This window comes from Rhinolophus hipposideros, assembly GCF_964194185.1.
Source record: "Rhinolophus hipposideros genome assembly, chromosome: 6".
Classification (NCBI taxonomy): Eukaryota; Metazoa; Chordata; class Mammalia; order Chiroptera; family Rhinolophidae; genus Rhinolophus; species Rhinolophus hipposideros.
This window is the reverse complement of record NC_138052.1, coordinates 79,640,348-79,656,661: the sequence shown is the minus strand read 5'-3', so window position 1 is coordinate 79,656,661 and position 16,314 is coordinate 79,640,348. Positions and strand designations below refer to the sequence as shown.

The following is a 16,314-nucleotide window of genomic DNA, read 5'->3' as shown; positions in this document are numbered from 1 at the left end:
ACACTATCTAATCACCTCCCAAATCAACAAAACATATAAGCACACCAAAAGTCTCTCTCGCTTCTATCGTGTTACAGTCCTCTCTTCCCCCAAAGTAACCATTACCTGACTTTAACACCAAAGGTTAACTGGGCATTTTGAACTTTGTATAAATGGACTCATAACAATGTGTTTTTTATTTCTAATTTTATTCACTCAACAGTATGTTTGCGAGATTCAGTACTATTATTTCAATGTTTCTTTGCTGTATAGCATCAATTGTATGAATAAAAATTTATTTATCAACTGCTATTGTTGAACATGTAGTGGTTACTGTTTGGTCGCTGTTATGGATAGTAGAGCAATGGACATTTTATACATGCCTTTTGGTGCACATATGTAGCATTTCTGCTGGGTTTATATATCAGAGTGGATTTATTGAGTCATAGCTATTCATATGTTCAGCTTTAGTTTAGAAAAACATTTTTCTGAAGAGTTTTCCGAAGCTGTTTTACAAATTTATACTTCTACCAGCAGTGTTTGAAAATTTCAGTTCTCCTTATTCTATATAACCAATCGTTGGTCCCTTGGTGGGTGTTGTTGTTGTTGTTGTTGTTGTGTGTGTGTGTGAGAGGGATGTTTATTTAATATCCACCATCTTTTAGATGTGTAGTGGTAGCTCATAATGGTTTTAAATGGATTTTTCCAATTATTAATGAAATTTAGAACTCTATACTTATTGGCCATTATTATATATTATTTTACACAGTATAGCAAACATATGTAAATGAATGTATATATCTTGATATAAAATGGAATTTATAAAAAGAGGAATAAATAGATAAAGCCAAGCAAGATGAAAATAAGAATAGTAAAACCCAATTCAAAGCAGTAAATTTGGTACATTTATTGCTTATGTTATCGATGACTACTCAGTTTTAAAAGATGAGGTGAACATTTGGATTAAGATTCCTATCAGCAAAGAAAGAGGAGAGATATAAAATAAATTATTCATTTCATGCTTTTCCTAGTACTGTCCGGTAAAAAAGTTATTCCATGGATTTTCATAAAGATGATACTCTAAACAACATTCTCAACATTCTTGAAATAAATAAATCAGTGAGTTCATTTAACTAATTATCTTAGTATCTTTCCTTACAAGTGCAGAACCATCATTTGCATTAAGTATCCGGTGTACATAGTTATATCGATCTCTATACAGTCATATAGAGATGAGCATATGGGCTTATTGAAACATGAAGACTATATTCCTAAATATCATATTATTATAAATACCAATTATCAATCTTACAATAATGCCCATGAAGTACAACTATTTAAGATAATTTAGTCTGTATTTCTAATTTTATTCTAAAACTGAACTGTACACAACTGTAGCCACTAACTTAATTTAGGTAAAATTAAATTAAAAATTAATTTTCTTAGTTACACTAGATAGTGCAAGTGCTCAATAGCCACAGATGGGTTTTGATTACTATACTGGGCAGGACAAATACAAATATTTTCATTACTATACAGAGTGGTTAAAACTATTCTAAAGCTTTAAAAATATTATTCCCTATACCTTATGAAAATTCTGCATTAATTGGAATATTGAATTTATAACAGCCTGTTATCTTTTGGGACTAGATAAAATTTATCATGTACCTAAATGTAAGAATTAAATATTAAATACCAATGGGACTGAAAGATTGTTCTTGGATCAGAATACTTCAATTCTAGTCTTAACGCAGTCTTTACATGGGCTCCATGATTTAAGGAAAATCCTCAGTATCTTTAGTCTTACCTTTTGTACAACAAGTAGATTAACCTATAAACTCCAAAAGAAACCTGAATTTTCTGATTTTTTAAAAATCATAATCTCACATCTAAGTTAATGACAGCATGAAGATCATTTAAGGGCATTCAATCAAAAAAACCTAAAGTTATAAACAGGGTTCATCAAATCAAAAATAGCACATAGGCATTCTTAGGAGGAAAGAAGGATTTTTCAGATAAAAACAGTACTGTTGAAATATTATAAGTTGTTTCTTTCAGATATTACATTTTTACCCATTTAAAAATGTCCAATGAATATATTAAAATCATAAAATAGTCAATTTTGACATAAATCCATATTTAAACTGAAAGTGACCACAACTCTGCATTTCAACAACAACAAAATTAATATTTTCTCTCTAGATTCAATGATATTCATTTTAAAGATATTACTTCTGAATAAAAAAATAACGGAGACAATGGTTTTTGGTATATCTCAGATCTTAATTGAACTGAGGCTTTTCGATGATGTCAATTATTTTTTGCTGACTTACTGACAACATTGCTCTATAAATGATATGGAAACAAAAGCTACTTACTGCTGAATTTAAATCATTCCGTCATATTAGGTTCTCTTTTTTATCTTCGTTTAAAAATTTCAGCTTTCCTGAGATGTAATTGACATACACATTTGTAAGATATTTAAAGGGTACATCATGGTGACTTGATATGTAAGTGCACTGTAAGATTCACCTCATCTAGTTCACACATGTCACTTTATCTATCTATCTATCTATCTATCTATCTATCTATCTATCTATCTATCTGTCTATTTTATGTGTGTGTGAGAGAGAGAGAACATTTAAATTCTACTCTCTTAGCAAATTTCAATTATATAACACATTCTCATGAACTATAGTTACCATGCTCTATATCAGATCCTCAGACCTTGTTCATCTTATAGATGAAAGTATTTGCTCTTTGACCAACCTCTCAAGTAAACCTGACTATGACTCAAAATATGTAAGTACATTGTCACACTTTTTACAGTTGTGGAAATTGAGGCACAGAAATGTTAAAGCAACTTGTTGAAAGCCATACCGCTTGTATTAGTCTGCTGAGGGCACTACAACAAAATACCATAGATGGAGTGGCTTAAGCAACAGAAATTTATTTTCTCATAGTTCGGAAAATTAGAAGGCCAAGGCCAAGGTACCAGCATCGTTGGTTTCTGATGAGAACTCCCTTCCATCATCCAGCAGAGGAACACCTTCTCCTTTTTTTGGCCTACCTGGGTGGGTGGGTGGGGGGTGTTGGAGAGAGAAAGCGAGAAAGAGAGAGAGAAAGAGAGAGAGAGAGAGAGAGAGAATGTACTAGCGCTCTGGTGTCTCTTCTAATAAGAATACTAATCCTATAGGATCAGCCCTCCCCCACCCCATGACCACATTTAATTACTTTCTTGTTCATCTTATAGCCCTATGTCCAAATACAGTCGCATCGCAGGTTAGGACCTCAACATATGAATTTGGGGGAGACACAGTTCAGTCCGTAGCACCACTATTAACTGACAAAGTCAAAATTTAAACTCAAGTGGCTATAATACTAGCATGTACTCTCTGAATCTCGATTGCATCTCTGAAAGTAGAAGAGCAAAAAATGCCTACTGTACAATGTTGGCGAAATGTCATAAGATACCATTTTCTCTAAGGTAGCAGAACAAACACAAGATATATTGAAATTTTGGGGAAAATCTATGCAGAGTTGCCATTTTTATAATGATTTTGTAACTTCATTTCCTTTGATATCAAAGGAAATATATACACTGAGGTGAAAAGTGTAATATGCGTTTAAAAATGGTTATGATTAATGTCTTACTATGTAGCCTATATTGCTGCTAAATATGGAGGATATTTCATGTGCCGAAAGTTCAGTTACACAGAGGACCGCTCAGTGGGACATTTCAAGGGTCTACGACCTCAACTTTATTTCCATAGAAAGGATTCTGAATCGTCAAAGAAATTATGGGGTCACTCTTCTGTGACGCCGCCTCCTGTCTCTAGGTAACGCCTTGAGAATGGGGGCTTCAATGTCACGGTCGCAAAGCTGCTGCTACCTGCGGGCCCCGTTCCTCTAAGATCCTTGACTCCTGGAAGCGCAGAACCATGGCCCTGCCACTGCTGCCCGGCTCCAGCTTCAGCCGCAACGTGGGAAAGAAGAAGTTCCACAAATCTCAACACTGGGGCTTTTGCAACAATGTGAGCATGCTGGTGGGTGAAAGCAAACCTGGAATAGGCGGAGAACCGCTTCTCGGGCAAAAGATAAAGCACAAATACAGTGTATATGCGAAAGACATGGGAAGTGACGCACCGTCCTGGGTAGCTTTTGACAAACAGGTATTGTCTTTCGATGCCTATATAGAAGACAAAGTGGGCGATACAAGTCAAGACAACTATGGCATCAGATGCTATAAAATCCTCTTCTATCTCGAAGATGACACAATTCAGGTAAACGAACCAGAGGTGCGGAACAGCGGAGTGCCTCAAGGGACTTTCATCAGGCGTCATCGGATTGCTCTCCCACCTCCCGAGGATGCTCAGTTTTACACGGTGCATCATTTCAATGTCAACACAGACATTGTCTTTTATGGCAGAACATTCAAGATTTACGACTGTGATGCATTCACAAAAAACTTTTTGAAGAAAATAGGAGTCAAATTAAACCCGCCAGGACAGTGTCCGGAAGATCCTTCCAGGAAGCTATGGAGAAAGAAGCTCGACTGCGTGAAGCGCGTCCATCCCCAGGAGTCCTCCGACACCCTGAAACAGTTCCTCCAGTATGACAGGAAGGTTTTGCGTTTCTTCTGCCTGTGGGATGACTCCGCCTCATTATTTGGGGACCGTAGAGAACTCGTCTTGCATTACTTTCTGTCTGATGATACTATTGAAATCAAAGAATTGCTACCACACAACTCAGGCCGGGATGCTATGCCATTTTTCCTCCAGAGGAGAAAGCTGCCCAAGTATGGGCCCCCTGGACTCTATCAACCAGGCGAGGTAACAAATCAGATAGTTCTCAATGTGTATGGTGGCTTGGCAGTGAAACGACTGCATGGCTACCTGTTGGATAAATACAAGCTAGGAAAATCAGAGCAAGAGTTTTACAAAGATAGTGACCTCTCCTTAGGAACCACCATCAATGTGTGGGGAAGGAAAGTGGTCCTTTGTGACTGTGATGAATTTACGAAGACTTATTATAAGAATAAATATGGAATTGAGAACTTTACACCGATTTCATTCAAGGCTCCACTCCCTCCAAAAATAGAAAGGAAATTTCCACCTTACACGGGCTTTGGTTCTGAAGAGGATTCTCTCTGCTCTTGTATAGGCCTCGTGCCCAAACCTTGTCTTCATCTGAGGAAGGTCGGGAAATTCATGGGAAAAGATAGCTATGGCAACACAAGCGGTGTACTCCGTTTCTTAGCAAAACTAATCACAAAACAATGTGCCAATGAGGGCAGACTGTTTATTATATCGTATTTTCTCAGTGATGACACAATTTCAGTGTTTGAACCCACAGGGAGGAATTCCGTTTCTAGTTTCCGGAAGTTCTTGAAAAGAATGCGTGTGGAGAAGCCTGGACAAGAAGTCTTTAAAAGTGAACTATCAGAATATATTAAAGCCGAGGAGCTGTATATAGGAGCCAAAGTGAATGTGAATGGCCACCTGTTTCTTGTGTTCAGTGCTGATGAGTACACCTTAAAATTCATGGAGGAGAATTCAGACAAGTTTCCTTTGAGCAACCTTGAACTTGCTCTAGAAAAGCTGAAAGAAAAAATATCAAAATCCGGAGACGTCAGGCAGGTATTTAGGGCTGCTGACTCTGGGCTCACGAAGAAGTTGGATTGTAATACATTCAGAGACATAGTGATGACCATAGGTGCTGGGGAACTCACAGAACAAGAATTTGTGACCATTGCACGTCACTACAGGGTTCCTGATGACCCTTGTCCAGATGTGAATGTCCTAATTGCAATGGCCCATGAACAGCTCAAGAAAAATTCTTTTGAGAACTTTGAAAGACTCTTTTGTAGCTCTGTATACCAAGATCGAGAGAAAAAAAAAGTATTACCCAGCAAAGACATCAAAAGGCTATGCAAGTCCTTCAGGTTACCTTTGAGTAATGATCTTTTAGAATCTTTACTGTCCGAGTTTGAAAACAGTGAAGAACAAATCAATTATGAGTCATTCTTCTGTGCCCTGAACTGGAGAATAAATATAATGCCCACACAGATAGCAAAATCACTCTTGAAAGAGAGAGATGATGTGCTGGTCGGGATTCCATCACCTATTTCTATGAAATACATTGACTATTTAAAATTTTTAAAGGACATATATGGCTTAGAAGAGGAGTAAAATGCCAGTTTTGCCCAACTCCCTTTGATTTCCTGCTCTAATTTCGCCAATTTTATTTCTGTAGATATAATTTCATTAAAAACAGAAGAGAAATATGGTTTATACTGAATTGAAATCCATAGACTAAAATCAATCTCCTTTTGTCATTTTAGTTTCTCAGAACATGATATTGTATTGCTGATGTACCAGCACTATTAAAAATGTCATTTAAAGGAACATCAAATATTTTTATTATATGTATGATTTATTAATACCAAATAATCTTATGGTAAATTTGTAATCAACATAATTTGATTTATATAACACAAAAATAAAATGACTTTTGACATCTATATATGAAACTATAAAGTCAAATTATATCGGATCAGTAAGTTGGCATTCTATTAAACATTTTTTGAAGTCTTAACAAAAAGAAAAAAAAGAAAAAGAAATTGTAGGGTCAGAAAGTCTCCAATATAGCATGGAGATTCCTGAAGTTGAGAAAAATAGAATGATCTAAAATTTTCTTATATGTTCTGATACACCAGTGTATTTAAATTTAACCCAATAAAATTCATGGGAGTTACATAAGGAGAATATTTTTCTGAGTTAATTTTTTGAAATTCTATTTGCATAATTTCCTGAAAGTATAAAAAATGAAGGAAAAGAAATATTTTTAAGCTATATATTTAATTACTGAAATAAAGATATCTGTTAATTAAGAAATTATGTAATAGCGAGGTTAGGTGCATTTTTTCTGCTTTAGATGAGCAGTTATCTGTTTAATGCCAGGTGTGTTACAGGAATGTTCAAAGTGATGCCATTGTCATTGGCATATTTTGGCAGTTTCTCTTTTCAAGTGTCTATCTCATTCCCTGATAAATTCAGTAAGCAGTAAAACTTGTCTTCTTAATGTTTTGATTTCTCACTACCTCCAATCATGTACTAACATCCTCAAAATCTTCATATTAAATCCATCTTTCTTATGTTATATTTCAAGCCTAGTGAAGTTTCTCATCATGGTAATTCTCTTCCTCTGGTTCTAAATATCGATTTTATTCTATTCCAATATCAGTTCTTGACATAGCCATTTATATGTATTTCAAAATTTCTCTCCCCTTTATCAAGATTTTTTTCTTCTATTCAATCTTCCTCCAAGATAAGAAAGCACATTATGTAATATGCTATAGTAATGTGTTCTAAGGTAAAAACAATGAGAAAAGGATATGGGTTGAAATTTTAGATAAGGTGGCAGATGAAATCTTCACTGGGAAAGTGGCTTTTGGGTAAAAACCAAAAGCAAGAGAAGAAAGTATGCAGGTATGAGAGGGAAGCACAATCCATGCAGAGGGAACAGAAAATGAAGACTCAAAGACAGAAATGTGCCTGGAATGTATGAGAAACTGATTATTAATCAGTTATTTGTTTGTTTTGTTTTGTTTTCAAGCTTCATAAATAATCTTTAAATAAAAGGGATATAAATCCTAAGACAAAGAGTTTGTGTGCAAGTAAAATAAGCAAATACTTAAATCCTGTGTGCAAGCAGCTGCTTTTCATGAAACATCATTCACAATAGCATACATTAACCTCGAAAAGTCAATTTTTAGAAAAATATGTAACTTTAATTAGTACAGTCTGATTTAATCATTTATCTAATTGTTTAAATGTCATACAAAAGAAAAACATACTCATGAACTCATATACTTTTTAGGAAAGAATGGCAGGAGGAAAGAAAGGAAATTACACTTCAGTATATAACACAAAGTTAGGTCCTTATCTAAACTCTTTAAGGGGAGGATCTCCATTAAGTAAAATTCTATTGATTTTATAGAGCAGATTTGATGTAGAGAGTGAAAGTAGTTTGGCCAAGATCAGAAAATAAATAGTAAACCCAAGTCTGTTGTACCGGGTCTGACAATTAAGTTCGCGAACTTGTTGCAACAATGTTGCTAATCTTTCTTGATATCAGAAGGATTATTCATTATGAATTTGTACCAGTTGGACAAACAGTTAACTAAGTTTACTATTTGGAAGTGCTGAAAACGCTGCTTGAAAAATTTAGACGACCTGAACTTTTTACCAACAATTCATGGCTTTTGCATCACGACACTGCAGCATCTCACACCACACTGTCTGTGAGGGAGTTTTTAGCCAGTAAACAAACAACTGTATTGGAACACCCTCCTTACGCACCTGATCTGGCCCCCAATGACTTCTTTCTTTGACCGAAGATAAAGAAAATATTGAAAGGAAGACATTTTGAGGACATTCAGGACATCAAGGGTAATATGATGACAGCTCTGATGGCCATTCCAGAAAAAGAGCTCCAAATTGCTTTGAAGGGTAGACTAGGCCCTAGTGTCAGTGCATAGCTTCCCAAGGGGAGTACTTCGAAAGTGACCGTAGTGATATTCAACAATGAGATATATAGCGCTTTTTCTAGAATGAGTTTGTGAACTTAATTGTCGGAGCTCGTATTACAAATCTATGCTGTTTCATATCTATGTAATTTGTTTATGGCATTATGTGTAAGCAGTCTTATACCAAATAATCCCTAAAAAAAGTTTCAGTTATACCTGTTATTAATAGCCTATATTTAATGTAGTATCCAATAACATTAATAAATTTAGGTCTGATTTCACTTCAGTTGAAATAATGCTTCATTATTCTTTGAGTTCATAATTAATGTTTTATACCACATGGTTAAAGACAAATTAATTCTCTTTCTTTCATATATTATCTTACAAGAACAGATGCTACGACTTCCAAATACATATTATTCACTGGAAAACAAACAGATAATTCCATTAGTTGAAAAAGTATTTTAATATAAATCATGGTATACTGTCATTGCTCATATTGACTTCACTTTCTTTTATTTCATTAATGTGACTGAACTGGCTATGTTTCTTATTCTAGCTCTTATCACAAGGATTTTTTTTTTTTACTTGATAAAAATTTTTACTATAACATCACTAATCATTGTAACAGGAGCAAAATGAAAGAATTTAAGGAGATAATTTTTCTAGAATATGTTTATATTCAATTCTAGTTTAGAAATCCATGCAGAATAGGCATTTAGAAACATCACTTTCTTTAGTTGTACTTATGCAAACCTAGTACAAGACATTTTAAAAATACTTGTCAGAAGAAAGCATGGTGAATCGCAATGTATAGAATTCATGATCATGCTGTTTATGGTTCCTTTAAACTATGATAAAAAAAGAACTTTTAAGAATAGCACAGATTGAGACAGTTCTTAGTGCCTGTGTCTAAAAGGGAGTGCATTAGATCTGAGCCATCCCCTGTTATTTGTTTTCTTTTAAAATGTTAATGTTTAACAGTAATAAGCTTTCACATAAAGAACTCACTGCTAAATGCATGTATGGCCTCACTGAATCCCATGCAAGTTACAAACGTTAAAAGATTTTATAATTGTGTCTAGTAAGTAATTTGCTTAAGTCCCAAAGCTAAAAGGGCAATTCTAGGATTTGAACCCAGACAATTTGATCTAGGGATAACGCTCTCTCAAGCATTACTTAACTGCCTCCAAATAACCCTTCTCTGGCTTGTGTCAGACCCTATGCTAGGCATTATGGTTATAGGAATATACAGGATAGCTACGAGATAACTGGCAAAGGGTTACACCAACAGTATTAGTAGGATAAAACAGGTCAGTGGAATCGCCACATGAAAACTGAATGAGCTTACACATTTTTGTTAGTTCAGTGACATAAACAACAAAATTATGAGAAATCAGAACCACCGATTATAAAATGGTACCAAAATTATCATGGGTATGGTAAGGACTCACAAGAGGAAATTCTGTCCCATACATCAGGATACTTGAAGAAACACAAACAGTTCTTTCCTCTTGGGCTTTAGGAGAACTGCTCAGAAAGCTCTAGATAACGAAGGCTTCTGACATCAGATTAAGATGATAAATAACCAAATTAGTTGCAAAAACTTTTTAAAAATTATTTATTTATAACCACGTGTTCTGCTTTTTTAAAAAGTGATTATTGATGTCTTGAGAGAAACTGGATATTCCCATTTCATGACCGATTCACGTTGCTGTTGATCTGCTTCTTTTTGTAAGGCCCTACCGGAGAAGATACTGTGTGTATTACTGACATGAAACAATGTTTATGAAAATAAGGAAAGGGTATTCAGTAGTTGGATGGAGTTAGTTTGCAGTTAACAACTTAAATTTCAACATTTGAGGGTTTGTTTGTTTTTTTTCATTCAGAAGGTAAATGGCACAATGTTCACTAACAGGGTAAGATGCTATTTTAAAAGTATAACTTTCTTGAAATAGTTCATATGTTGCATATGAATTGGATTATGCTTCCATTTCACACTTGCTAGGCTAATTCCACCTCTTGCTTTAGGTTTTTACTCAAAAGCTGCTTCCAAGTGCAATTTTCTTCAAAAATTTCAACACATATCCCACTATTTTCATTTTTTTTCCTTAGTGTTGTAGCATACTGTGTAATGTGCATACTTATCTTTATTTTCAATTTGTCTCCTTAGATGTAAGCTCCTTAAGAATAGAGATTTTTGACTCATTTTGCTCACATTTGTATCATCTGTGTCTGTCATACAGCAAATTCTCAATTAGTAACTCATATAAAATTATTTATATAATGAAATAATGTGTGTAATGAGATAATTTATATGAAATAATTTTATAATATTACAGTGTTATTAATATTTTATTTTACTAATAGATATAATACTGTTTATATAATTAGCTGATGTGTAAAATAAAATTTACCAGAAATTAGTCAACATAAAACCAATAGTTTTAATTGATATTTTATAATTTTACTCAACTGCTCATTCATTTTGCTTAAAAAAAATATGACTGCTCCATGATTCATAATCAGATTCCTGTCAGAGATCTAATCTATAGCGAAGGCAACATTATTGATATTGTCTCATTACATTGATCTGTATGATATTGTTAAGACAAACTTAATACATATATTTAAATATTTCATCATCAAAACATATTCTCAGTGCCTATGATATGTGTTGTAGAAAGCAGGTTCTCAGTAAGTGTTTACTGAATAAATGAATGAATGAAAAACTTATAATTATGCACTTTTTATCAAACCAAGGAAAATTAACATAATTAATAAAAGTTAGCACCACCATTTTAAATAAAATTAAATGCCCATTTAAATGAAGAGAGATATAATGCAGTTTATTTAAATGGGTTTATCACCTTTCAAATGCAATTTGTACTACAATTCTAGCTTTGTGACAATGTTACTATTCCTTTGGCAAACATCTTTTGAGTGTTGCTATCACTGTTCAGCTGATAGAGTGAATACGGTGGCATTTTCTCTTTTCTGTCCCCCACTTTTCCTCTCATACACACTCATACACACATATGTACACATAAAGACACATAATAAGTGTCAACAAAACAAAAAGATAATTGTAAGGTAATATGACTGCAAACATATGTTGTATATAACAGTTTCACAAATGAGGGAACATGCAAAAAATTGATATTCTACAGAACATCAACAAACCACTGCTTTCTGGACAGCAAACCAAAAATACTACATGGGAGGAAAACCTGTTGGAAGATACTATAGTTTGGTCTAATATGGTGTCAGAGAAGATAAAAGGAAGGATGGATAAGGAAAATAATTCCCTTTAGATGAATTTTAGAAAACAAAATGTGCTTCAGTAATTACAATGCATTTTCTTAATGAAGGAAATATTTAGAACTAGTTACCTTCTGAATAAAGAAGCAATGCTATTGTAAGAACATTAGAGATAAAAATCTAAGTTTAGCCAGTTACGAGTCTTATAGTTTTCTTACCACTTATGAAAATATTTGTTGATTAAAGCAAAAGTGAAAAAAAATGAATCTGCCCTTGATATACCTTATTATAGTAGTGCAGGATACCATACAGAGAACCACAGGTACCACTCAACAGGTTCAATCAACCCAAGCTGTGTTAGAATCAGGGCTAAAATAAAAACTCTCCTAATCCGTTAAAATATTCTAATATAGTTATAGCAGATTTCATATAGTGTAAAGAGGAAAACAGCATGCTCCACTGATTTTTATGTGTTTTTTTTTAAAGGTAATTTAACATAGTTATGGTTGCATGCAAATGCGTTCATAGGAAAGAGGGAAATAATCAACAAATATAGGGTAATTAAACTTCAGGGTAAGCTATAAAAAAAGGAAAACTTGGAGAGTTAAATTTTAAATGAACTTCCTCAATATCTAATTGACTAATTCTAAGGGGGAAAAAAAAACACATGTAATGTGTTTACATCTGAATTGTTTTGTCTTTCAACTTGAATTCAATGGGGTTGACTTTCTTACAGTTTCTTCCAGGAAACACATTTGACAATGTGTTACAAATATTACCCTACTGACTAATTGATTCCTCAGGCCAGGTTTATAAAAGCACTCTGGTGTAGACCCTATCAAACGCTTTCTAATTATAGGTATGTGGAATGCTAATTAATTAGTCATGGGATACTAATTAGTTACCACCCCTCAATTGTCTTTAGTGAAAATATTGCCCTTGGATTTTCCTACAGAGGAAATGTGGAAAAAATATTCTCTTTTAGGCAGGGAGTGTTAGTGATTCATAATCAGTTTTGAATCTGTGCAGCTTCTAATTCCAACAAAACCTTTTTGACCAATAAGTATTGCAAAGTTGCTAGCCGGTTTGCCTCATTAGCACTGTTAAATTTCTTTGCTAAAACACTTTTAAGCCAAACAGTGTTCCGAAGTCTTTGCAAGTGTTAGTGTGTCCAAACCTTATAATAACTCTGTAACATAGGTACTATTATTAACTTTACTTAATACAATTTTTCTTATTAAGTAGTAATGAAACTTATTCATACTGTAAACAGAAATAACAAACAGTCTTCATCATTTTTACATTTAACTCTCTGAAAACTTTCACAGACATTTTCAGATGAAAAACTTAAAACTTTAGAAAAAAAACTTTAAAACAGTCTTTATTATTGGGATAACAGTTTACATATGTAATTTTTTTATTTGTCTACACATCCTTTTTCCCTTAATGTGATTGTTTGGTTTGCCAGTGAGTATAACTACTGTGTTTCCCAGAAAATAAGACCTAACTGGAAAATAAGCCCTAGCATGATTTTTCAGGATGAGATCCCCTGAACAGAAGCCCTAATGTGTCTTTTGAGCAAAAATTTATATAAGACCCTGTCTTATTTTCGGGAAAACACGGTAAGTAGGTTAATCTCACCAAGGTAGAATGAAATTAAACAGATCTTTCTTATTTTATATTATCTGGAAGGAGGTCTTTGTTAAACTGAGATCATCATCAATTTTTGAGGTGAAATTAATGTTCTACAATCACTAGCTACCATCGTCTTTTATAGACTTTGAAACAAGGGGAGTCCAGGATCGTCAATATTTTTTGTTTGTTTTGCCAAAAATGCTTCAGCTCTAGTCACCTATTACCTTAGCATGTCTGCAAATAGTTTCTAACTACATGAATTACTATTTAGCTATGTCTCTGATGTCAAATGATATCAGTTAAGTACATTCAGCATTGTGAATGTCCTGAATGTGACTGAACTGCACACCAAAAATGATTAAAATTGTAAATTTTATGTTAGGTATATTTTACATAAAAAAACCTTAACTGTTAAAAAAAATGAAACATTTTCTAAAAGGTAACATTAACTATCTTCAATCAATTTTAGTAGTATCATGAGAATTGTTTCTTTTAATAAGATATTTTTTCTATAAATTTAGCATTTTTACATGAGCATTCTTTTCCACACATTATGATATATTATTATGACTTGGGTCTATGTGTTCAACTAACACAAGAGTCCTCTTATCAAATGTCTTATTCATTAAGCAACTTCATAGTTGGGATTCTGATGGCAGCTGTCTTTTATATCTGTGGACATAAAATTTGAAAATGTTTATTTGCCCATGAAATTTGTATGTTCCCACTTTGGTTAACATTCCCTTGTTATAGTGGTAAGTTTAATTTTTTTCAAGTTAGATTGAAGAAAAAATATTACTCTTAAATTATGCTCCTTAACCCACTTTTCTATAGATTCTTAGAAAACCTATTTAGCTATATAGTTTCAGGGCTTTCAGTAAACATAAACTTCTAGTTTCTTTCAAAATGAGAAATGGCTTTAACCAAACAAACAAGAAAAGGCAATACAAAATCTGGAGTAAAGACACACTGGCAACTGTGAGACTGTCAGGTTTATTATGGGCAATTCTCCAGGTAATTCTAGGCCACAGAGACAGAGTGCTTGGGTTGAAATTAATGCTCTGTATTTATGGTACTAGCCATATAATTTTGAGTGAGATATTTATCAGTGTTAAACCTCAGTTTCCTAGCATATAAAATGGTAATCATATTACTTATGTCATAGGTGTGTGGTTAGGATTAAATGGGAAAAACAAACAAACAAACAAACAAAAAAAACTAGGTATACAGTCGCTTATCTACAATTCCCAAATCCACAATGGTGTCAAAACTTACAGTTTTTTATAAGTTGGCTCCCAAATTCATTTAGCAAAACAAAAACAAAAACAAAAACAAAACCTTTCCTAAGCTGACATGAGGCTCTTTTTAGTCTTTATCGATCCCACTTATTGTGATTTCTCATGTTTTACTACAAATTATTAAAGGGGTGGAATGTGGGGATCCACTCAACCCAGGTGGGGCATTCATAGTATATAAAATATGCATGGAATTGCCTATCTAAAATACTAATCATATCTGTCTCCAATGACTTTGAATTAGGGATTTTGGACTGGTATATAGAAATCACTTAATAAACTAGTAGGTATATGTTCAGCACTTAATTTAGCTATTACAATTATTAATTTGGGTAACTGTGAGAACTGCAAGTTAAAAATAAACCGCACTTTTTCATTTAAGGGCTAGTCAAAGGATTCCCTACCCCTACTTCTCAGTTGTGACATAAAAAGAATAACATTTCACCAGTGGGAATCAGGCCTTTTCAATCTTGTATCCCTTTAGTTCTGGTCAGTTTAATGTTTCTTTGGTTACTTACAACATGGGACTTAAGTATTTCTGAAATGAGTTTTTGAAATACACTTTTAAAATATGGTTTATAGAGGTGAGGTATGGGCTCTATATGTTAAGCATGTGTGTGTTGTTTATAAAGATGATGTTCATAAAAACAATAATAATCCTATGAATTATGCTTGTGCCACATCAAAAATCATGTCCCAGATCATTTTTATCTATTACTACTTCTGTTTTTTCTAAATTAGGAAGTCCAAAATGACTTAAATATTTTATGAGAAGCGAGACTATCTTTTTAAAAGCTGCTAATGTTTACTTGATTAATTTAACATGATAATAGCCTTATTTAAAATGTGTAAGAAAAATAAGACTTTGACTATCTGCCTTAAGTGGTAAACTATTACTAGCAGATTAAGAAATAAATTGTTTACGCCTTTTCTTTAATCTGAAAATATTTGTTTATTTGGTCTTCTTAGAAAGTGGCACCATGAGTGTTAGTTAGCTGTCCAAGGCAACTGACAAGTGATAGTTAATTGCTGTTCAGAATCTTTTGAAACACCAACAAGATGATATTTTCAAAGGGGGAGAAAAAATTTGTGCTACCAAATTTATAATTTTTTTTTTGTGACAAATGAGGACTCTAGTAATACCTATAATGAAAAAAAATATGTGTTGTGGTTACTGGTAAATTTTATCTAACCGTTTTTATACACTATATAAAATTGTATTTGGATTTTACCGCAACTTAGTATACTGTAATTTTTCAGCTTCTCAAAATACTGTGTGGGCAATCCCTAAGTTTCCTATATTAAATTTTTAATGCATTTTTATTGTAGTATATCCCAACTAAATATGACTTCTGTGTGTAAGAAAAAAAAATTAGTTTATTTTTTTGTCTTAACAGTTTAGAATTTATGTACTCCGAGAACTCTAAAAATTGTGTTCCCCACATGGCTAAATCGGTGGAAGTATATCAGTCTGATATTATTTTTAAGGACCATCACTTTCTTTTTAAAATCTGAATATGAAGTCTTCGGAAGCCTTCAGATATTATTATATTAATTTGGAAATAGAGCTGTCTGTCTCCAAGGATCAACATTTTAATTTCTCAGCCACATGTA

At 33.3% G+C, this 16,314-nt stretch overlaps 2 protein-coding genes across 5 annotated transcripts in view; both read left to right on the top strand.

Moving 5' to 3' along the window:
* Positions 1-16,314, top strand: part of ERBB4 (erb-b2 receptor tyrosine kinase 4) — a 1,057,350-nt gene that overhangs the window by 305,460 nt on the left and 735,576 nt on the right. The gene's annotated exons all lie outside the window — the stretch shown is intronic.
* LOC308498930 (EF-hand domain-containing family member C2-like) lies at positions 3,363-6,794 on the top strand. The gene has a single exon (XM_081051728.1). It carries the CDS (start codon positions 3,921-3,923, stop codon positions 6,168-6,170), a length of 2,250 nt encoding a protein of 749 aa, XP_080907854.1. The 5' UTR covers positions 3,363-3,920; the 3' UTR covers positions 6,171-6,794.